General features: G+C 43.9%; 1 protein-coding gene across 2 annotated transcripts in view; it reads right to left on the bottom strand.

Moving 5' to 3' along the window:
* Nucleotides 1–25,464, bottom strand: part of LOC144767454 (cytosolic phospholipase A2 gamma-like) — an 892,628-nt gene that overhangs the window by 575,464 nt on the left and 291,700 nt on the right. For both annotated transcript variants that reach the window (XM_078650877.1, XM_078650878.1), the window contains one exon: nucleotides 21,327–21,525. In XM_078650877.1, the coding sequence (XP_078507003.1) occupies nucleotides 21,327–21,525 (199 nt within the window). The remainder of the gene's footprint in view (nucleotides 1–21,326; nucleotides 21,526–25,464) is intronic.

Raw genomic sequence — 25,464 nt, 5'->3', positions numbered from 1 at the left:
GGAGTGGGAATAGTAATTTTTACCCCTACGCTATCCAACGCTTTCCTTACTGTTGCACCCACTGGAGTGGGAATAGTAATTTTTACCGCTGCGCTATCCAACGCTTTCCCTACTGTTGCACTCTTTGGAGTGGGAATAGCAATTTTTACCCCTACGCTATCCAACGCTTTCCCTACTGTTGCACTCTTTGGAGTAGGAATAGTAATTTTTACCCCTAGGCTATCCAACGCTTTCCCTACTGTTGCACCCACTGGAGTGGGAATAGTAATTTTTACCCATACGCTATCCAAAGCTTTCTCTACTGTTGCACTCACTGGAGTGGGAATAGTAATTTTTACCCCTATGCTATCCAATGCTTTCCCTACTGTTTCACTCTCTGGAGTGGGAATAGTAATTTTTACCCCTACGCTATCCAACGCTTTCCCTACTGTTGCACCCACTAGAGTGGGAATAGTAATTTTTACCACTACGCTATCCAACGCTTTCCCCATTGTTGCACTCTTTGGAGTGGGAATACTAATTTTTACCCCTACGCTATCCAACGCTTTCCCTACTGTTGCACCCACTGGAGTGGAAATAGTAAGTTTTTACCCCTACGCTATCCAATGCTTTCCCTACTGTTGCACTCTTTGGCGTGAGAATAGTAATTTTTACCCCTACTCTATCCAACACTTTCTCTACTATTGCACCCACTGGAGTGGAAATAGTAAGTTTTTACCCCTACGCTATCCAATGCTTTCCCTACTGTTGCACTCTTTGGCGTGAGAATAGTAGTTTTTACCCCTACGCTATCCAATGCTTTCCCTACTGTTGCACTCTTTGGCGTGAGAATAGTAATTTTTACCTCTACGCTAGCCAAGGCTTTCCCTACTGTTGCACTCTTTGGAGTGGGAATAGTAATTTTTACCCCTACGCTATCCAACGCTTTCCCTACTGTTGCACCCACTGGAGTGGGAATAGTAATTTTTAGCCCTACGCTATCCAACGCTTCCCCTACTGTTGCACTCACTGGAGTGGGAATAGTAATTTTTACCCCTACGCTATCCAACGCTTTCCCTAGTGTTGCACCCACTGCAGTGGGAATAGTAATTTTTACCCCCGCTCTATCCAACGCTTTCCCTACTGTTGCACTCTTTGGAGTGGGAATAGTAATTTTAACCCCTACGCTATCCAACGCTTTCCCTACAGTTGCACTCTTTGGAGTGGGAATAGTAATTTTTTCCCCTACGCTATCCAACGCTTTCCCTACTGTTGCACTCTTTGGAGTGGGAATAGTAATTTTTACCCCTACGCTATCCAACTCTTTCCCTACTGTTGCACTCTTTGGAGTGGGAATAGCAATTTTTACCCCTACGCTATTCAACGCTTTCCCTACTGTTGCACTCTTTGGAGTGTGAATAGTAATGTTTACCCCTACGCTATCCAACGCTTTCCCTACGGTTGCACCCACTGGAGTTGGAATAGTAAGTTTTTACCCCTACGCTATCCAACGCTTTCCCTACTGTTGCACTCACTGGAGTGGGAATAGTAATTTTTACCCCTACGCTATCCAACGCTTTCCCTACTGTTGCACCCACTGAAGTGGGAATAGTAATTTTTACCGCTGCGCTATCCAAAGCTTTCCCTACTGTTGCACTCTTTGGAGTGGGAATAGTAATTTTTACCCCTACGCTCTCCAACGCTTTCCCTACTGTTGCACTCTTTCGAGTAGGAATAGTAATTTTTACCCCTATGCTATCCAACGCTTTCCCTACTGTTGCACCCACTGGAGTGGGAATAGTAATTTTTACTCATACGCTATCCAAAGCTTTCTCTACTGTTGCACTCACTGGAGTGGGAATAGTAATTTTTACCCCTATGCTATCCAATGCTTTCCCTTCTGTTGCACTCTCTGGAGTGGGAATAGTTATTTTTACCCCTACGCTATCCAATGCTTTCCCTACTGTTGCACCCACGGGAGTAGGAATAGTAATTTTTACCCCTATGCTATCCAACGCTTCCCCTACTGTTGCACTCACTGGAGTGGGAATAGTAATTTTTACCCCTACGCTATCCAACGCTTTCCCTACTGTTGCACCCACTGGAGTGGGAATAGTAATTTTTACCCCTGCGCTATCCAACGCTTTCCCTACTGTTACACTCACTGGAGTGGGAATAGTAATTTTAATCCCTACGCTATTCAACGCTTTCCCTACTGTTGCACTCTTTTGAGTGGGAATAATAATTTTTACCCCTATGCTATCCAACTCTTTCCCTACTGTTGCACTCTTTGGAGTGGGAATAGTAATTTTAACCCTACACTATCCAACGCTTTCCCTACTGTTGCACCCACTGGAGTGGGAATAGTAAGTTTTTTACCCCTACGCTATCCAACGCTATCCCTACAGTTGCACTCTTTGGAGTGGGAATAGTAAATTTAACACCTACGCTATCCAGCGCTTTCCCTACTGTTGCACTCTTTGGAGTGAGAATAGTAATTTTTATGCCTAAGCTATCCAACGCTTTCCCTACTGTTTCACTCTTTGGAGTGGGAATAGTAATTTTTACCCCTACGTTATCCAACGCTTTCCCTACAGTTGCACTCTTTGGAGTGGGAATAGTAATTTTTATGCCTAAGCTATCCAACGCTTTCCCTACTGTTTCACTCTTTGGAGTGGGAATGGTAATTTTTACCCCTACGCTATCCAACTCTTTCCCGACTGTTGCACTCTTTGGAGTGGGAATAGTAATTTTAACCCTACGCTATCCAACGCTTTCCCTACTGTTGCACCCACTGGAGTGGGAATAGTAATTTTTACCCCTACACTATCCAACGCTTTCCCTACTGTTGCACTCTTTGGAGTGGGAATAGTAATTTTAACCCCTACGCTATCCAACGCTTTCCCTACTGTTGCACTCTTTGGAGTGGGAATAGTAATTTTTACCCCTACGCTATCCAACGCTTTCCCTACTGTTGCACTCTTTGGACTGGGAATAGTAATTTTTACCCCTACGCTATCCAACGCTTTCCCTACGGTTGCACCCACTGGAGTTGGAATAGTAAGTTTTTACCCCTACGCTATCTAATGCTTTCCCTACTGTTGCACTCTTTGGAGTGGGAATAGAAATTTTTACCCCTACGCTATCCAACACTTTCCCTACTGTTGCACTCTTTGGAGTAGGAATAGTAATTTTTACCCTTACGCTATCCAACGCTTTCCCTACTGTTGCACCCACTGGAGTGGGAATAGTAATTTTTACCCATACGCTATCCAAAGCTTTCTCTACTGTTGCACTCACTGGAGTGGGAATAGTAATTTTTACCCCTACGCTATCCAATGCTTTCCCTACTGTTGCACTCTCTGGAGTGGGAATAGTAATTTTTATCCCTACGCTATCCAACGCTTTCCCTACTGTTGCACCCACTGGAGTGGGAATAGTAATTTTACCCCTACGCTATCCAACGCTTTCCCTACTGTTGCACTCACTGGAGTGGGAATAGTAATTTTTACCCCTACACTATCCAACTCTTTCCCTACTGTTGCACCCACTGGAGTGGGAATAGTAATTTTTACCCCTGCGCTATCCAACGCTTTCCCTACTGTTGCACTCACTGGAGTGGGAATAGTAACTGTAACCCCTACGCTATTCAACGCTTTCCCTACTGTTGCACTCTTAGGAGTGGTAATAGTAATTTTTACCCCTAAGCTATCCAACTCTTTCCCCACTGTTGCACTCCTTGGAGTGGGAATAGTAATTTTAACCCTACGCTATCCATTGCTTTCCCTACTGTTGCACCCACTGGAGTGGGAATAGTAATTTTTACCCCTACGCTATCCAACGCTTTCCCTACTGTTGCACTCTTTGGAGTGGGAAAAGGAATTTTAACCCCTACGCTATCCAACGCTTTCCCTACTGTTGCACTCTTTGGAGTGAGAATAGTAATTGTTACCCCTACGCTATCCAACGCTTTCCCATTCTGTTGCACTCTTTGGAGTGGGAATAGTAATTTTTACCCCTACGCTATCCAAAGCTTTCCCTACGTTTGCACCCACTGGAGTGGGAATAGTAAGTTTTTACCCCTACGCTATCCAATGCTTTCCCTACTGTTGCACTCTTTGGAGTGGGAATAGTAATTTTTACCCCTACGCTATCCAACGCTTTCCCTACTGTTGCACTCTTTGGAGTTTCAATAGTAATTTTTACCCCTACGCTATCCAACGCTTTCCCTACTGTTGCACCCACTGGAGTGGGAATATTAATTTTTACCCATACGCTATCCAACGCTTTCCCTACTGTTGCACTCACTGGAGTGGGAATAGTAAATTTTACCCCTACGCTATCCAACGCTTTCCCTACTGTTGCACCCACTGGAGTGGGAAGAGTAATTTTTACCCCTACGCTATCCAACTCTTTCCCTACTGTTGCACCCACTGGAGTGGGAATAGTAATTTTTACCTCTACGCTATCCAACGCTTTCCCCACTGTTGCACTCTTTGGAGTGGGAATACTCATTTTTACCCCTACGCTATCCAAAGCTTTCCCTACTGTTGCACCCACTGGAGTGGGAATAATAATTTTAACCCCTACGCTATCCAACACTTTCCCTACTGTTGCACCCACTGGAGTGGGAATAGTAATTTTTACCCCTACGCTATCCAACGCTTTCCCTACTGTTGCACTCTCTGGAGTAGGAATAGTAATTTTTACACTACCGCTATCCTACGGTAATAATATTGGATATTATTTAATTATATTATGTTACTAAATATATATGTTTTAACAAATATGATTGTAAAAATTTTTTTTTATAACTTTCATGAATTATTTAATTATTATAAGGTAATTTAAGTATTTTTAATTATATTTTAGAAATTCATTTTTAATATTAATTTAATTTAACATTGTTTTTAATAAAGTCGATATTTTTATAAACTATATTTTTGTAAACAATATTTTTTTACTCGATATTTTTGTACTTACCTGTTTGTAGATACAAAGTCGATATTCTGTCTGTCGATATTTTGTCGCCGATATTTTTGATAGTCGATATTATGTCCCTCGATATTATGTCAGTCATCCGTCAGCTCCAAGATGCCTGAGGGCATTCGCGTACTTTAGAAAAATTCAAATCAAACCAACCCAACCAATGTCAAGCAGTTGGCGAGCTGTGAGCCCACTGTAAGATAACAACAACTCCTGCAACAGACAACTCATGCGTTGTCGTAGGCAAGATCAAAAAATGTCTTGCCCTAATGTATCTGGTGCTCATGACACACAGAATGAACAGCGTCAGAAGGCTTCTTGGCAGAGAGCTTATTAAAAAGATAAATCACTCACTGAAAGATCTGTCATGCACCAAGTAGCGCAAAATAACATCACATCGCTCTGCTTCCTGAAGTTAGCCTAGGTCAATGAAGAAATTAGTCTCTGGGCATCTGCAGTATTGTCTTGTTACAGTGTTTTAAAAAACACTTATAAAGCCAACAGGTCTTGCCCATAATAGGTAGAGTTGTTAGTCATGCAGTACAGCTGCTGGGAAAAATGCCCACAAATTTGGCAAAGCTAAAAGGTCTCGCCCAACAGGCCTATATATTGTAGCTCTGCTTTACATCATTACAGCTGCTGTGCAGAATGCCAAAACAAATGTGACGACATGGCCATAGCATCATTTTGTCGGCATGTGCATGTTTTCAACACATCTTAACGTGCCTACAAAAAGGCACAGGATTCTTTTATTTACTGATACAACAGGATTAGTAAATTAGAATAGTAGTGCTTTCAGTCCATGCATATTTCAAATTTGCCACGTGTGATTCCCAATATCACAGCTCAGCGCTTATATATGGTGACTGTCGCTCCCTGGCCTTTCCTTCTTACTGAGACATGGCTGCAAGATAGCTCTGCTCCCGACGTGGTTCAAGCACTCTCCTAGCTACTCTACCGCCATGATAGACCGGCCTGGGCACGTTTTCTCCTCTCTCAACTGCAAATTGCGAAAGCTTCCTTTTTACTCTTTCACTAATACTTTTACTTTTGCTGGTATTTTAATGTATAGACCGCCCTGTCCATCTGCCCAGTTTTTGAAGGGTCTTCGGTATCTGGTTGCAGATCTTGCGGTTAACTGGGCCAATTTCATGCTGCTAGGTGATTTTAACCTTCACATTGATGATATTGATAATGTGACTGCTAAAAAAATGTCCCTAAACCTTGCAACTCTGCAACTACTGCAATCGGCAGAAGGCCACACTATTTATTTAGTGTTTAGGAACATCCCTGACCTTCAGGTGCAAAGCCCCACTCCTCTTACTTGGTAAGACCCCTTCATACTTCCAATGTTTCTATCTGTGCCTTCTCCTTCTTCTGTCCCCCCCACCGTCAAACGCTTGGAGCATCGTTGGTCCAAGTTTAATGTAGACGACTGGTTGGCCACTATTCAGGCTATCAGACCCAACAAGACAGAGAGATTCACTTCCTCCACTTCCAGATTCAGTGATATGATTGCCAATACAATGGACCTGGTTTTACCTGTAAGATGGTGTAAGACCATTCAACAGGGTCAAAAATCCCTCTGGTTTAATGACAGTCTACTTGCCCTAAATAAAAGACTGTTAGCGTCTGAAAAGACTTACGGGAAAGTCTTATGATAATATCAGTAAGGCTAATTATAGAAAGGCAATCAGGAGCTACTATGTGGAAATAAAAGCCTCTCAATCCGCTTATTTTGCATCCAACATTGAGGGATCAGCTAATTCTCCAAATGAGATCTTTCAGATTCTTAAGAACATTGCGGAACCCAAATCTGTTGGATCTGCCTAATAACAATCGGTTTAATGCAGTAATGATCTGGCTTATTTTTTCATGAAAATATTCTTTCCATCTACTCCTCTTTTCCTGCTGTCTCTATGACTGAGGAACCTTTAGGCAGTGAGCTTCCTCTGGTGCAATTTGAAGGGACTCCTAAGACATTCCATAGACTTATGGAAAGCCTTCTCACTGGGCTTTTAAAGGCATTAAAATCAGGCTCCCTGCTTGATACATATCTTGTGTCATCGGTCGTAAAGCATTGTCCCTTCGCTATTGGAGGTACTGAGCTCTTCCCTTTCCAAGGGGTAGGTTCCCCCTCAAAGGAAGCATGCAGTGGTTATGCCTCTCTTTAAAAAACCTGGACTTGATCCTCCTTGGCCTTGCAATTTTAGGACAATCTCGATGTCACCTGGTCCCTCAGAGCACCTGAACAAACATGTAAACAAACAGCTTTCTGACCACCTTGAGTCCACTTAAATCTTCCATCCCACTCAAATGAGATTCAGACATCAGAACAGTACAGAAACAACTCCGCTGGCTGGGGTCAAGGAACATAAATGCCTGTTGGACAAAGGAGGTTCCGCAGCCATCATTTTATTAGACCTTAGCACCACCTTCGACGTGGTAGACCATGCAATAGTTATCCATAGGATACCCAGAGAAGATGTTGTTAGCCGTGTCTTAAACTGGTTTTCCTCCTTCTTGAAGGACAGAACCTTACAGGTGCTAATCTCTATAGGTATCCCCTTGCTGAAAACGGCCCCTCATTTGGGTTGTTGTTGGTTTCCTATGCCGATGACACCCAGATGGTGATCTCTATCTCCCCTGATTCCCAGTTCTACTCACCTCAGTCTGGTCCAGTGCCTTCAGGGAGTGGCTAGATGGATGGCCAAATGCAACCTGAAGTCTAATGAAGACAAGACTGAGGTCATGTTTCTGGTTAACAACTTTATCAAAGAATCCCCTCACCTGTGCCTGAATGCTTAGACTGGCTGCCCAGTCCACAAATAGTGATAAAGAGCTTTGGAATGTGGCTAGACTCCAGTTTTACGATGGAGCAGAAAACCAAATACTTGCAGCCAACTGCTTTGGAGTTTTGAAACTAATAAGAAAGGTTTAAAATGTCCTTCCTTTTGTAGCTAAGAGACTAATTGTTCAGGCTCTCAACATCTACTGCTTTGATTATGGCAACGTCCTTTATCTGGGCTTTCATCAGTATATAACAAAAGGGCTCCAGATAACCCAGAACGCTGCTGCTCGGCTCCGGAGGAATCTTTCCCGACATCAATCTGCAAAAGTGACCCTGAGGAGCCTCCATTGGCCACCGGTCCAGCAGCGAGCTCAGTTCAAAGTCTTATGCATTCTGCAAATGCCTCTTCACAAGAAATGCCCCACCCTTTTGAGACCTCTTGTTACTCCATACACCCATGGAAGGTCTTTGAGATCTTCCTCAGCCCTTCTGCTACAGGTCCCCAAATGCAGTAAATCCCGTTGGGATGGCCGCCTCTTTTCCCACCTGGCTCCCTGACTGTGGAACTCTCTCCCTCTCTCCCTGTTGACCGTCACCAGTTATCATGCAAGCTTTTGTTTTTCAAGTCATTGAAAAAATGGCTCTATGGTAACTAACTTCTGATTATCGCGTCCATATGATGACTGTTCCAGCATTGGGAGTCCTTCTGGTAGCCAAGCACTTTAAAAGACAAATAGAATAGAATAGAATGTGATACTTAAAAAAATATAGAGTTAGCCCTTAAAAAATAAAATTAACAGATGAGAAGTTTGCTCCGGTCATGCTAATGAAGCAACACTCGGGGTTAAGCAACTTGGTGGGCCTGGGACACACAAGAGAGAGAACACAGGCATAAGAGAGCAATGTAGAGAAGAGGGGGGAGACGAAAAACAGGTCAGAGAGAGCATCATGAGTGTAGGTGGGGGAAATTGGTAGATGAGCAAGAGAGAGTAACGTTAGTGGGAGAAAAGAAAATGAGGATTAGAGCTGGAAACACTGCACTCTCCTGAAATGCTTGAACAGAAAGAAAAAAAGTATTTCCCTAAAAGCGGGCGAAGAAAGCAAAGAAGCCAGTCAGTCAAATAGAAGACGAAGAGGCTATACTTCGGGGAGGGAGGAACACAGTATGGACAGGCTAAACTAAGGAAAGACATCCAATAGAAAGCAGGCAAATAAGAGTGGCAGTAAAGTAAACCAATGGTAAGGAATGGGCAGTCTGCAAACTCCCCTATGTATTTGGCAAGTCCAAAATATGTTGTTCACAATCAGACAGCTTGCACTATGAGGTAGGCTTGAACTAAAAAGAACTATACTTGTTGGATCTTGTTGCTGTACAAAATTGCTTTGCTAGCTAATTTACTGCAAAGAAACTGATATTAAACCAGATTTTATGTATGTAGACTATCTTGTATTGAGTCAAGTTTCTATGATTCCTTTTTAAGTTTCCCTTTTATTTGCTGAGCTGTAAGCAAAACATGTCTAAAAATACATGAATTCTCTATAAAAAGTGTTCTACCTTCCACAATTGTTAAATAATCACAATCACCTTACCAGGCCACAATATAGGTGTTTTTGCTTATTTTTGTGTATCTATAGCTTCTCCAGTATAGACAGCAGTTTACTTGTTGGATTCCTGAGCTCGGAGTGTTTTCATAAGCGAAAGCTAATGGGGCTTGGTAAGCATCAGTCATATTTTTTTCGGTAGCAAGGAATAATCACTCCTACCTGTGCAACAGGCAAGAGTGTAGCAACCAGTAGCAGGTGCAGTGGCACCAGGGCTCAGGGCTATTCGGAGCTAGATATACCACAATTAAGGATTTTTTCTTACAACTCGGCAAGGTTTTTAATAATTGGGCCACCGTGAACCTCCTTTCTGCCAGACCTTTTTCTGACCACCCCTCCCCCCTTCAATCTCACCCGAGGCCTCAGTCAGCCCTGCTGTTCGTGCTGAATTACCACACATGCCTTAACCACGCACATTTGTGGTAAAGGCATGAAAGCCCCGACAACCCATTCCCCTCCCACCCTGAGGACCAAAGCCTCCACTGAAAACTACCCATTCCCCTCCTCTGTCCTGAGGCCTAAAACCCTGCCCTTTAACATATACTACCCTGACCCTCCCACCCTGCGCTGTCCCGAAAACTACCCCAACCCCTTTCACTGCCCTGAGGGCTAAAACCCTAACCCCTAATTAAAAAAACTACACCAAACCCCCAGCCCTGTAAACTATCCCTATTCCCTAGCACTAAAAACTACCCCCAACTCTTACAAGCTTACCCCCAACCCATATAAACTAACCCCAAAACCCGGTCCTTCCTGCTTCCACCCAGCAGCAGATGGACCGCGCACTGCCTTAACGCGTGGTTAAGGCATAAGCTTGTTTAAGGCAAGCGTGGTAGCGCTTGTGTTTTTGGAACACACATGGCTCTGCCCCGTTGTTCCGATAGTTTCCTTCTCCGTCCCAGCACCAGCTGTTTTACTTATCCCCTGCTATGGAGAATGGAGCGGAAGCAGGTGGAAGCCGTGCAACAATGTGAGATCGTTATGATTTTTTACTGTTGCCAACAAATCATGTCCCTAAGCCATTAGCTGCGGAGACCTTGCTTGCAAAAGGAAGGCACCGACACATACCAACTTAGTTCAGGATCTATCAAAATGCCCAATCAGGATAGAAGGAAAAGCCGAATTGGAAAAGAATCCAGCTATTTTAGGAGATTTTCCCAGGGAGAGGGACCAAATACATAACGTTCTCGACATAATGGAAAGCGGAGAACATGACTGATTATGAATCATTATGTATTTCAAGCCAGAGGGCTCTAGGGAGTCTGGGACTCAACCTTTAAATGAAGCAAGACGATATGTGCTCATTTTAAACCTTTTTCTCCAGGATTTATGAAAACCTTTTGGTCTATTTATGCTTGAGATGAACGAAATGAAGGAATGGTTCTCTTTCTTCTAGACTGTGAAGAAGTGAAGGATAAATAATACTTCAGGTCAGCAGAGATGGTGGTATACTGTTCTGGCCTGAGCGTGCACAGCATGGTTTAAGTGCTGAATATGTGTGACATAAAGGGTAACGCCAGGGTGTTCTTTGGATATTGCCGTTGCGGGCACCGGGCAATTCCCCGGTCGGCCGCAAGGGTGGGGGCCGTTTTTGTGACAGGGCCGTTTTTGCAGCAAAGCTGCAAAATCGGCCCTGTAACAAATTCGGCGGAAAAGCGGCCCTGGTAAAGAGCTTGGTGGCATCCCCCCTCTCCCCCAGGGGGAGGAGGGGGGCCGGCCGAGCACTTTGCCAGGGCCGGTTTTGGTTCCCAGTCCGGCCCTGGATATTGCCTGCAAAGAGCGATTTAGCTGAATGTGGAGTGACAAGTCATTTCAAGCCCCAGAAGTGATACACACCTGCATGCAAAACACAGGAACTATCAGCCAGATTCATCAAGCCCAAAACGGCTCGCAAAGGGCCAGATTCTGAGAATCTGGCCCTTTGCGAGTGCTATTTTTGTATTTGGGATTCATCATCCCAAATGCAAAAAATGCATTTTTAGAAATCACTAAATTGCGAATAAGTGCATTTAAGGAATCTCAGTTTGAGATTCCTTTAATGCAATTCATGAACCATTTTAAATGTGCGAATTCGCAATCTGGGGCCGCTATTTACCAAGAAGTCTTACTACCTGGTAAATAGCGAAAACTTGGAAAAATGCACTTTAGTTACACACACACACACATGTCCTTTGGACATGTGTGTGCGCAACACCAGTGTACATTAGCATTTCAGGGGTGCTACAGGGTGTCCTTTGGACACCCTGGCACCCTTGAAATCGCTTCCTTATTTGCGATTCGCTAATTGCTAATCGCAAATAAGGAAGCCCATAGGAATGAATGGGAAAGCCATTCCTTATTTGCGATTTGCAATTTGCGAATCGCAAATAAGGAAGCAGTAGAAATCGCAATAAATATTGCGATTTCTACATGAATCCCGTTTTGCGAGTCTTTAATAGCGATTCCTTAATAATCGCTATTAAGGACTCGCAAAACATGACAATGATGAATCTGGGGGTATGTTCCTGTCTCTGGAATCTATTCTTCCCAGACCAGGTATTGCATGATTGTGATTACATTTTGGAGCAGGTTTTTCATGAAACGCAGTGCAGCAACTCAGGTTGCTGATCCACCGTGTACAAAGTGGAAAAGCAGTGCAGAGCCATATCTAATAAGAATGGCCTGCTGCTGCTATCATCCTCTGTAATGAAGCTGTAATCAGGTTGCTGTGTGTGACACACAGCTTCACATAATGATGCAGAGGTAACTGTGCACTTTCTAGGATAGGATTTATACTGGAAGCATAACGTTAAAGTAAAATTCCTGTGCCTAGAGAAACCCAGAAGGATCTCATGCAGTGGAGGAATACTGTGCACTTTAGCACAGAAGCGTCACATGGGTTTTTTGTGAAAGGATTTTTTTCCCCTTGTTATTGCCTACTTTGAGGAGTCATGCATTTGTTGATCAATTCCTGGTCTGGCTATCCTAGTAAATCAGAATTTGTGTCAAAACCGATGTGTGTTTGTACTGGTCTGACCACATATATCTCTAGTAACATGCTCTTGAATGAAGGGAGCAAAAAGCAATGTTCAATGCTTCTTGCGCTGTGAAAGGGGTGCCTTTCTAGTGCAAAATACATTTGGCACTGGCAAGTAAATCTCAATGCTTTTAGTCACTTTGCGTCACTTTTCAACAGTGCACAGCTTTAGAAAATCTGGGCTACTGCCTGGTATCCTCATTACAAAGGGCTTCAGCATTGGCCCTTGTATAGGATTGGTTGGGTGGTTGTCCATACACAGCAATGATTGTCATTAGTCTGTTTCTCAGCACCAGCAGTTTCTATAAATAGTTTTTGCATTGGGAGGCTGCAGACTAATGTTTTGGAAAATGCCATTTTACAATATCCATTACACTAAGGGGGTGATTAGGATGCCTCCATCCCTGCGGTGTTGGGACCGGCTGCCAGCCGTGCGGCGGTCCCGCACTGTGACTTAGGATGCGACCGCCTCCCAGCTTACAGCAGCACATGCCGAAATGCCAAATTGCCATGTTGTGCATTTCCATGCATAACGTGGCAAGCACCGCGCAGTGCACCCCCCTCCCACACACCCACCTGGGGGCCCGCAACAGGCCCCCAAAGCAAATCCCGGCCAGCCTTTTCATGGCGGCATTGTGATGTGTGCCATGTTATGTTACATCGCACACATCCTAATATGGATAATATTAGTGGCCCAAGTCCGCCCGGCCGGCAATCGGAACGATTGCCGACCGGCGGAAAAGTGGTGGACGGACTTTCCATCCGCCGCGTTACCCACCACCATTGTAATCTGGCCGTGGTTAAATCAGGTTACGATGGCGGGCGGATCGCCACCGCTGGGCCGGGGGTGGTGATCCGCCCACAATCGTAATCAGCCCCAAAGTACTTAAACATTGTCTTTAAGGTTCTGACTTTTCATGCTGCTCACACTGTGAGAAAGTGTATTATCAGTTGAAGTGGATGGCAGTCCACCACAAGCAATAATGGCACTATCCTCATTAGGTCCAATGAAGGTTTCAGTAATTGAAGTCTGAGCTCAACCCCAGGTAGTCATGGCACATAACAGACAGGACTACCTTAAGAAAATGAGTAAATCATTAGAAGTAGCAAAAGAGTTACAAAATCAAGAACACAACACAACAAAGATCCCACTCCAATTTATAGAAATAGAGACCATTTTAATGACCAAAAATGACACAAAACAACAAAAATCCAAAATGGGTAGCCAAAAAGCACAATTTGCCAACCACTGGCTATTGACTGCACTAGACTGGGACAAGTGTATAAGGTTTGAGGCTGACGCAATAGAGCATGGGTGGTGGAAAAAGTGTTCATCAATTGGGCAAGCTGCATGCTGGATCTGATTTGAGGTCTGCGTCAGCGGGTTGCTGAAGAATGGGATCCCACTGTTTTCATCACTGATGAAGGCAAGAAAGCTCTGAGTGTGCAACGTTTGGTGTCTGTGGCCAGGAATGTTTTGATATTGATAGGCTTTGGCTTGGTATAACTCTCGGTGAAGCTCTCTATTATTCTTTGGCACAATGGCAGTCCCACTCTCCTGCCAGTTCTTCAGAAAAAAAGGTGACAACATTTTCTAAATACAGCTTTTGCAGTTTGGGCTGGAGGAATACACACTGACACTTATCTAAGGGCCCCAGGACCTTAGGGATACAACTTAGGGTTCAGGACTCATTCCTGTAGAAGCCACCAGCTCGGTCAAGAGAAGGTCCCTTTGGAACAGGTCAGCTAGGCTCTTTACGATTGGGGGATTTTCACAGCTTTTGCATCCTTGTAGCTTAACAGGAGACCAGTCAACTGACAAGAAGTGTACACTGATTGGTCATAGGTACAAGCGTGAACAGGTCCTTACCTATGGATTCTCTCCACACGTCACAACAGCGGGTGTAGTCCTTCTTCAGCCTTCGACAGGTCTAGCATTGTTCTGAAGAGGGTACTGTGGGGTGCTACATTTAAGCTCAGGGCCAGCCTGGGGGTGGGGGAAGCTCCTGGCCGATCTCTAATGGAATAAAGGTTCCCAAGGGTAACCATACCCACTTTACAACACTTGTAAATTTTAGTGTATACTCTCTCACAGTGCCCCTCCTTTGTGTTAATTCAAAACCCGTTCTTGGGGCAGCTCCTCTACAATGAGAGTAGTGGTTAGCAGGACAATAGAGGGGGAAGGCCTAGGTGTGGTGCAAACTGAAGTTAAGAATTATAAGATGTTATAATGTAATCCAGTTCTCTCCAATGGAGAAACTGCCTTACCACAGTAAAAACGACTTTGGGGGATTTTGACTGCCAGGAAATATAAAACATAAAATATGCCTGTTCTACTTTTCAAATACCATGCAGGGCTCACCTTAGGGGTGAATCATAAGAATAAAAAAATGAGGTTTAGGCCAGGCAAAGGGTTTATTTTGCCTGGTCCAACCGGAAGTTTTAAAACTGCAAACCCAGTCGGCAGGGGCAGGCCTGGTGACACAATTGGCGTTGTTACTTTAGTGTTTTCAGAATATGTGCTACAGCCCACAAGTGACATTTACCTTACAGGTCTTGGGTATACTTTAGCACCATATACTAAGGACTTACAAGTCAATTAAATATTCCAATTTTATCATGGTTCATTGGTCAGAGAAAGTGAAATGAGGGCTGGGTAGCATTGTCCCAATGCGGATAGTCAAAAAAACAGCAGCATCAGTCTAGAAAAATTGGAGGTGACCATAACACAAGAGGCATTTTCTTACATAAATACATGACTATTTACTGATAAATAATACTTTACAGTTCAGTACCTGTTTTACCATGATTCCCAGATAGGCCAAAAGGCTTTTTCATATGTGGGACTTGCAATATATGCCCTATGGTAAAAACAAGATTTCTAGTTTTGGCTACAATTCGAGTAAGGAGTACAACATTGACTCTTTTATAAATTGCAACACCACACATGTAGTCTATATACTTGGATGCAGGTGCAATGTCATTTATGTAGGTAGTACAGTGCGCCCCCTCAAACTTAGAATACAAGAACATGGGCGCGAAATTAGAACTATGGATACTAGATACCCCATCACCAATCATTACATGGCCGAACATCCTAATGATCTTGATTTTTGGTTCCATGCTATAGATCATATCCCAATTCCAAAAAGGGGTGGTAACAGATAACTTCTATTACGACAAAAAGAGGCAAAGTGGATTTGCTGCTTGAGGGCCATCAGTCTTGGGCTCAATACTGATGATGAGATGCACCACTTCTTGTAAGGCTCACTGTATATAACTATTTCCCACTGGGCCCAGTGGGATTAGTTATAATAGACAAACAATATACCATGAGTTGCTATGTTGATAACGGAACTGGAATACAGTTGTGGTTTAATTGACAATTTACACAATGTATTTGGTGCACTTGCCTATGATAACCTATGAAATTATGGAGTGAAAACACAGTGAATGAATTATTTGAAAATTTGTGTTTAGCAGAGTATATTATGACTTGAATCTTGTATATTTATTAGACCAAATTGTCTCCTCTTTGCCCTTCTTCCTCAATCTCTCCTTTTCTTCCCTGATCGTAGTTTTAATACACAACCTTTTAATTTCTAATGAATAGATTATACCAACACACACTCGCTGGGACCCCAAAAATACAGTTGTCCCCCCCCCCTTTTATTAAGTAGACGTTCCAACGTTATATTTGACTAAACTTATCTTGCCTAGGACCGGACCATGTAGACTCACTTTAATATAGGAGTATTCTTAGGATTGCAAGATACGATACAAATGATTTGATCGTCTTAAGATGGCGCCCAAGTTACTACCCGGCTAGTCCATCTTCACTTTCGCGGCCCCCAATGATTAACACATAATAGCTTTCGTTTCACTGATCTCACTATCGATACAATACGTATGTGTGCTGCTATTATGTTGATGGGCAACAGACAAAATATGCACACTTTTTATACACTGATACTTTAAATATGGACACTATCTTCCATGACGATATTGCTCCTATAATTAGGGTTTATTTAAATTTGACCACTTGGACTAACATCAGGACAACTTCTTCAAATCATTACAATATTATAGTCAGTCTGTGCCTGTAATATACATGAATATTACAGTGTTGGTACGTGACGGTATACATTCCAAGATGGCGCCGACGGTAAGACATAGTAACAGATGAGATACTATCCACCCAGACGCAAAACGCGGGAAATTGGGTTTATGGCGAGGCTTGTCGGGGTATTTAAACCAGGGAACAACTACGGTTCGGTTTGCGACCTTTTCATTCGTGACAAGGCGAATCATTCGGTGAGTGTGAAGGAGGGGGCTGGGGGGGGCTTTCCCTAGTGTTTTCCAGCACAGTATCCGGGTTCTTGACATACACATAATTATGTATGTCACGTTTTTTTATCAATAGGATTCTGACCCCTTTCTTCTATCATGATTTGGGGCTCTATGGGGAGAATGGTGTACTTAATTTTGTTTGTTTATTTATTTTTTACGATATATACTTTTTTTTTTAATCTGGCTGATAGGACGGCTCGTTTTTTGTCTAATTTATTGATAATATTGTTATTTACTTCTCTTGCTCTCCTGAGACCCTTGATAATATGGGCTTTGATATACTAAGGCTTGGGGTCCGGCTTGATAGTTACTGTCATATTTATACATCTACGTCTCGTCTTTGAGACAGCCGGGTATAGTGACTCATGTCGGTTGTCCCGCTTTTTTCAATATTGCTCTATGGAGATTTGTGTTTCTCCTTTTTCTTTCTTTTTTCTTACGTGGGTGGCACATATGAATTTTAATAGTTTTTCTCTCTCTTTTTTTGTTTCCTCTCTATTTTTGCGGTAGAACGGGCGGCCAAGACTAATGGTCGGACCCTCCCTAAGTTATCAAGCTATTGGGATCAAGCCAGTTATTCCGTTTTAGTGAGGTAAGATTCTCTCGTTTCTTATATAGAGGTGATATTGTAGATCTCCAACTCTTACTTAAAACATCCCCAATGGATATGTAACTTGTACGAACATCGGTCAATTTAAATGCTTGGACCTTCAATAATAACATTATAAAGAAACTTGATTATAATTAGTTTCGTTTGTTCACAGAACGGAAGCCCACTTTATTGCCAATAAAGTGACTAACCATTGTATGGTCAAAATTGAAATTCCTGTCTGTGGAATGATCTTAACAGCTTTATGACAAGCTAAATACAGCGGAATTGTTTATTCACTTTAATAGGTGAGGACTATGCTTCTAATAGGGCATGCTTGGGTGGGGACTTGGTGTTTTAGCTACTTCCGTAGTCTCCAAAATGCAAAACACAATTGTTTTCCCTTTCCCCCTTTTTTCTCTTATTTTCTCTTTTCTTTTCTCTTTTACTTCTTTGTATAGTTAATGTTATTGATGGTCGGAAATTGGAGATCAATGTAATATTCTAGGAAGCAATGGACAGATTAAATGTTTTCTCTTAAATGTGTTCACATAATTATTATTATTTAGAAATTATGAAATTGTACACCTTATGTGTTTGTGTTTTTGTGTTATGTGATGATATATATTTCAAAACTTAAAATAATTGATTAGAGATGGTCCTTTTTGATATGTACTGTGTTTCTTTGGTTTTCCCTTCCAAACTATTAACCACTGCTACATTATGTGATTAAGGCACATGTAAATATTTGTTTTTAATGTAATGTTCTGTAAGTTGGTGTTTTTCTATCGGACTTTTTTCAAGCTGTGTATTGATTGCACATTTTTAATTGTTTCAGCCCTGACGAAGTTCAATGTGAACGAAACGCGTTGGCTGAGGAGTCTGTTTTTATGAGAATCAAATAAAATAAAAGAATTTTTGGAATAAGATCTGGAGCTTTCGAGTACTCCCTTTGGTGCACCGTCCATTCTTTAAAGTCACCTTCCTTTTCAAAGACACAAATGGGTGTAAGTACTGGGGCTCTGACCGTACCAAGACAGTACGCTGCTTGACCTATGAAGAACTCTGCCAGGAGTAAAGACTGCTGTGCTACAAGGATTGCTAATCTGCTTGACTGCTGCTTTGGAAAAACCGCTTTTCTACTTTCCTATGCTGCCCTGCTGTCTGCTGATCTCTATCCTGCTGAGGAAAAGGACTGGGCCCATCTCACTTGAGCCCAGAGTGACTCCAAGAGCTTGCTGACTTGCCCCCTGTTCTGAAGTCTTAGAGCCATCAAAGACTTCCTGTAACAGCACTTGGACTCTGCCATCTGTGAGTACTGCCCTGCCAAGTGGAGCCAATCCAATCCTGGGTCCTTGAAAGGGAGATTCTGATGTCCAGAACGATCAACATTGATGCAGTGATAACTTTGTGGCAATCAGAACCAATTCAATGCCTTTTGATGCCCATGTAGGAGACGATCTACGACATCACTTCGACAAACTGCTAGGCTCAGCTATGACAAACAGAGCAGCTCAACAACTATGTATTGCCTGTTTCGTAAAGGGGTTTGTCGACAATGTCTTAATTGTCTGCGCTGATCGGAACCAGCGTATCAAGTCTTTGACGCTGGTACTTCCTCCATCCAAGGTACTGTTTCAGCGTGAGTACTGTGGGCGGCTTGCCCTCCATCGCCGTTGGCCTGCACTTTTGATTTATCCTGGTCCAGCATGACCACAAGTAACCCCTAAGCGTTATTTGTTTCTAAGCATTACATTTTGATTTAATCTTTAAAAATTCATAACTTCAGTTCTACTTATTGGAGTTATTTTGTTTTGGTTGTGTTTTACTTATAAAAATATACTCTATTTTTCTAACCCAGTGTGGAGTATCTTTGTGATGTTTTTATTGTACTATCTCTTTTGATCATATCCTTGTCCGGCTAATGCTCGCACTCAGACCATGATTGTAATTTTTAACATAGTGTAGGCATCCTTAGCATGATGATGTCCACCATTCACATAATTCTGACCTTGACATGCTTAGCATCCTGGTACCCACTTATTTCTGACTACTTGCACCAGTGACAATAATTGGAAAAGCATAAGCATTATCATGCACTTATTAGAACTTGCATGGAGGTAAAGCTAAGGATGTAACCATATCTATTGGGTTGAAGATGAAAGGAGCCATGGATCCTACTTGATTGAAAGCTTTGAACTAACCCTGGGCGTAGTGGGGTTACGCGGAGCATCACGACGTAGGGGGGGATCTACGGACACCCACACACTCCGCGTAGCCCCACTATGCGCCGCTTGCCTCCCTAACGCCCTCTATTAAATGCCCTTAAAATCATTAAAAGCATTGGAAAAGGAATTAAAAAGACTTACCTGAGATGTGGCGTCCTGGGGCTCCTTCTTACTGCTTTATCATCGACTCTTCCTCACAAATGTGCATGCGCAACCCGCGCATGCACATTTGTGAGGAAGATGTCAGCGAGTTCACTATGCACACTCCGTGGACGGAGCAGAGCACTACACCCACGGTTACTTTGAACTATGAGCCTGATTTAGATCTTGGTGGATGGGTTACTCCATCACAATGGTGACAGATATCCCGTCCTCTGAAATTTAAATCCCAAAGGATGTAATATGATCTATATTTCAGTAGCTGGGATATCCGTCACCATTCCAGAAATATCTAATTCAGGGCCTAAGCCTTTGTAGACATTTCTAACAAGTCCCAGTAACGCTTCTATCAATGCATTCACCCATCCATCCACTTATCCACCCATCCATCATCCTACCATGCTTTCACTCATTCGTTCAACCCTTGACTCATTCTCGCATTTACCCACTCACCCAGCAATAAAACAAAAACATAAAAACTCACCAATCTAAGCAGAAGAAGGTTCACCTTGAAAATAGCCAGCAATGTTGGCATTAATAAAAAAAGGAATAAAAGCCATGGAGAACAAAGGTTACCGTTCTTCAGTCTTGGCGTGCAGATCATGCTTGATACTGGCAGTCACGCTTGGTTGTTTACCCAACAGCATTGTATAGGCTAAGATGTTTGAAACTACAATTTCCAGAATGCAAGAGAACAGAAGATGAAAGTGTCGGACTGAAGTTGTTGCACATTGCATGCAGCCACTTGTCAACTTCACTCTTTTGGAGGAATTTAGCATGTTTTGAGTGGTGCTGGCTTTCATTGAGCCTACACAAATAGTACACGTGTACCTCCATGCTTTTGAAATTAAAACAGTATACACTCGTTGCACCCTTGGTGTACATCATGTTTAAGACACCCGAAGAAGGGCTTGCACTGCAATGTGCGCGTGAGGAAATATTCGCTTTATAACTCGGCAGCTATCTATGCCAGTTTCTTATTTTGAACGATGGTTGTGTTGTTTCATAGGTAAACTCAGTATTGTTGCAGAATAGGATCACCGGAGTCCTACATTTGACTACTTTTTTTCCTAAATATTGCAGCACTCAGGATGCCTTACACAGTCTTTGACTTCGTCCTGCCTCGTCTCATCTCATACTTTTCTTTGTGAGTAATGTGTCATTTGTAACTCTGCCCCTTTGCTGCTCTTTGCATTCACGAGAGTTGGTGGACCCTGGGAATTCTGTGCCGATTTCCTTCCACACTGGCTCATACTCGAGCAAGCATATCACTAGCAAGACTTTGTCAGAAGCATTGATTAGCACCTCTCGTCCAGGTACCACTGTGAACACGGAATGCCTGTTGATACACATCCCACTGGTTTGCTCAAACGAGTGTTCAATAGACATTAATCCCCGAGAGTTTCATTGTCCCTACATTGTGGAAAAACTGTTGTTTCAGAAAGGATGAGGTCAATATTTTCTGGGCATGAAATTCCTATTTCCAACACTTGTGTAAAAATAAAAGTGCACATTGGTCATCGCCAAATAATAATAAAATACTGAATACTGATTAGAATACACTTTCAAATACTCTGGCCTAATTGTAACGAATCAAAAACAACATTTGCATCCTTCCAGGCTTACTTTTTTTAAAGCAATGTTAACAAAGGTTACTTCCCACACATGTGTCAGTGAGAAATTCTCATCGTCTGCTGCCTCCAGGAGCTCCTCTAGGGCTTGGGAAAGATCCAATGATAGACCAGATATTCTGTTAAAGAATTCAGCATTCACTTTCTCCAGGTTGTTGACCCAGTCGCCTGAATCATAGAGGTTTGAAAGGGCCCTGAAATGAGAGAAATAGAAAGCATCTGAAGTGAGGGTCATGTGCCATCTCTAGGTCTCTATATCCCCTCTCCCGATTCCTATGGAGTGACTGTGAGGTGTTGAGAAGCTGGTTCTCTTGTTGGCCATGACCATTCCTTACCACCCTTCATTCCTTGCTGTCAACCTGAGAAACTGAGTCTACCTCCTCAGTGCTATATGTAGATGCCAAACCCATACCCTGATTATGTAACTCTGAATGTACACTGACAATGTATACTACTGCAACTACCTACTATAGAATGTAAACTGACCTGGTAGCACTCAAAACATTGGCACCAGAGAGACAAACAAAAAATGAGGCAATTGATTAGATGCCCATAAATAAAGGAAAATAAAGTTAAAAGAATATTTGATCTTTAAAAAAATCATATTTTTATGTTATGCTATTTATTTTTTGCTGTGTCAATTGCAAATATTTAAATCTGCTAAAAAAATATGAATAAGGTGTACAAACACATTAAATATATTTATACATAAAGTAGACAATGCGGTAGGCCCGAAAAATAAACTTGTCACATCATAAAAACTTAGGGAACTCCTCTGCAAAATATGGGCCTTCTTTTCAGTACTGAATTAATGGAAATATTGTCATGGCAGTTCATGCCTAGCGTGGTAGGTCGTTGCGGTAATGGTTTCTTAATCGCTACCTTAATGGCTGATGTCAGCACTTTCATCACAGCATCTCCTACATATCATCAGGAATTTTGTATTTGTGACTACATTGTTATTTAATAGAGGTGATTTAATTCCAAAGGTTCCACCTTCATAGTATGTCAATTGATATGTAATTTAGAACGTGATCTTCATAGTAGTTTCTGCCCCCTGCAGTATGTTCGAACACCTGGAGCCAGATGTAGGAAAGTCTTTACATTTACAGAGTAAGCGCATATATTTAGCATCTGCAAAGCCTCATTTCACAATGTACAAAGTGGTGCAAAGGAGGGAAAATCAGTCCATCAATCAATCATGGGTTTGTGGAGCACAAATACTCACCCGTAGGGGTCTCAAGGCCCTGGGGGCGGGAGGCACAGGGTCCTGTCCATCAAGGAGGAGGTCTATCGACGAGCCATGCCTTGAGGTCCCTCGTAAAGTTGGGGAGTGATGTCATCTGTCTGAGGTGGAGTGGGTGGGTGTTCAAGGCTCTGGCCACAAGGAAGGAGAAGGAGCGGCCTCCCGATCTGGACTTCCTGATGCAAGGGACCACGGCATGGGAGAGCTGGGCTGATCGTAGGTCCCTTTGGGGTGCGTGGAATGTGAGTCAGCTATTCAGGTATGCTGGTTCGGTGTTGTGGAGGGCTTTGTGTGCATGGGTGGTAATCTTGAACTTGAAGGTGATTCTTGCCTCGATGGGGAGCCACTGTAGTGTGTGCAGGTGCTGGGTGATGTGGCAGTTTGAGGATTAGTCTGGAGGCGGCCTTCTGAATGTTTTGAAGTTTGCAGGTGAGGTTTTTGTTGATTCCGGCGTAGACTGAGTTGCCATAGTCAAGTCTACTGGTGACGAGGGAGTGTGTCACGGTCTTTCTGTGTTCCAGGGGGATCCAGTTGATCTGGCAGTCCATTTCGAGTTCGGAGTCCAGGATGATTCTGATGTTGCGTGCGTGGTCCGTGGGGGTGGGCGGGCTTCCGAGGGCGGGGGCCACCAGGTGTCATTCCAGGCATCGGGGTGTGAGCCCATGATGAGTAATTCTGCTTTGTCCATGTTGAGTTGCAGACAGCTGCTCTTCATCCATTTTGCGACTCCTTCCATGCCTTCTTGAAAGTTGTGTTTGGTTGCAATGGGTTTGTTGGATAGGGAGAGGATGATTTGGGTGTCATCTGCATATGAAAAAATGTTGAGTCCGCGGGTTCTGATGATGGGGGCGAGCGGAGCCATGTAGATGTTGAACAACATGGAGCTGAGGGAGGATCCTTGGGGGACTCTGCAGGTGGTCGGTGTGGGGTCAGAGAGAATGGGAGGGAGTCTGATCTGCTGCATTCTGCCAGGGATGAATGAGCGGATCCCTTCAAGGGCCTTGTCCCGGATTCCTGTCATGAAGTCTGCACGTTAGGGTGCGGTGAGAGACTGTGTCAAAGGCCGCTGAAAGGTCAAGGGGGATGAGGGCTACTGTATCTCCTCTGTCCAGGAGGGAGCGGATGTTGTCTGTCGCATCGAGGATGGCAGTTTACGTGCTGTGGTTCTTTCTGAAGCCGGATTGGGAGGAGTCAAGGATGTTGTGCTCTTCGATGAAGGTGGCGTGTTGGTTGTTGATGGCTTTCTCAATGACTTTTGCTGGGAACGGGAGCAGGGAGATGGGTCTGTAGTTCTTGAGGTTGGTGGGGTCCGCCGAGGGTTTCTTCAGGAGGGGGTTGATCTCAGTGTGCTTCGAGTTGTAGGGGAAGGAGGTGTTAGTGAGGGAGCCGTTGATGGTGTGGTGAAGCATGGGGGTGATAGCTTCAGCGGCTCAGTTGAAGATGTGGTGGGGGCAGGGGTCCGTTGGGGCCCCGGAGTGGATTGAATTTATTGTCTTCAGTGTGGTCTTCGGTGGTGAGCGCTTGGGAGGGTTCTGTGTGTTGGCTGTCTTCGTCTAAATTGTTGTAAATGTTCTTGAGTTTGTGGTGCAAGAAGGTGCTGAGTTTGTCGCAGAGGTCTTGTAAGGGAGAGAGGTCTGTAGACTCGCTGAGGGGTTGGGCAAACTCCTTGATGATGCTGAAGAGTTCTTTGCTGTTGTGCACATGTGTGGAGATTCTGTCTTTGATCCCTTTCTTTCTTGTATTTCTGATGAGTTGTTGGTGGGTGCTGGTGGTGGCTCTCAAGTTGTTGTGGGCTTCTGTAGATTTGGAGTTCCTCCAGGCCTTTTCGAGGCATTGGCATGTGCGTCTGGACTCTCGGAGTTCGGTGGTGAACTAGTTGGCTTTCCTGGCGTGTGTGTTGTTGTTCTTTTTGAGGGGGCTATGGGAGATCCATCTGAGCAAGGTTCGGGCTACGGTTTTGGGGTCGTCGTTGTCTGCGATTGTTCGGGTGGAGTTGCTGTGTGAGGGAGTGAGCTGGTCATCGGTGACCTTAGTCCAACTTCTGCATGGCAGCAGGTGCTGGGTTCTGTGGATGGTGGGTGTTCTGAAGGTGTAATGGATGCAGTGATGGTCTGTCCACGGGAGTTTGGTGATGTGGCTTAAAGTGATGGAGTTTCCTGTGGTGAAGATGGGGTCGGCGGTGTGTCCTGCTGAGTGTGTGGGCTCAGTCATGATCTGGCGGAGTCCTATGTTGTGGAGGTTGTCCAGGAAGTATGTGGTGTTGAGGTCTTGTTGGTTGTCGAGGTGAGAGTTGAGGTCTCCCAGCAAGGTGAAGTTGTTGGACGCGATGGCCTGCGGGGTGATGCTCTCCATGATGGAGTTGGTGAATGGTCCCCAGGGTCCGGGGGTCAGTAGATGAGGGTTTCCTGGAGGGTGGTGGTAGGGCTGGCCGGTATCCTAAAGTGTAGGTGTTCCTGCAGGTCTGTGGGGTCTTCAGAAAATTTTCTCAGTTGGATGGTGGATTTGTGGACGATGGTGATTACCACCCCCCCCCCCCCCCCCATGGCGAGTCGGGCGGTCCTTTCGGGCGATCTTGTACCCTGGGGAATGGTGATGTCAGATCCCGAGGTGGTGTTCGTCCAGGTTTCAGTGAATGCGATGTCCAGGGTTGTGCTGTCAAGGAGGTCCCAGATTTCGGTGGCCTGTTCGTGGAGGGATCGGATGTTGAGGATGATGCATTGCAGGGTCTTTTGTGTGGTTGCGTTGTTGCGGGTGGGTTGTGCTGGATCCGTGGTCTTGGAGGTGCTGCAGGAGTGGCGGCAGTGGCAACAGCTGAAGGGTCCGTGAGTGTCTGCTGGTGATGCTAGCTTGCAGTTGTTGTTGTGACCTGGATTGAGTGCATAGAGTG

Source organism: Lissotriton helveticus, chromosome 7 (genome assembly GCF_964261635.1).
Source record: "Lissotriton helveticus chromosome 7, aLisHel1.1, whole genome shotgun sequence".
In the NCBI taxonomy this organism is placed as follows: Eukaryota; Metazoa; Chordata; class Amphibia; order Caudata; family Salamandridae; genus Lissotriton; species Lissotriton helveticus.
This window is presented reverse-complemented; position numbering and strand designations above follow the sequence as displayed.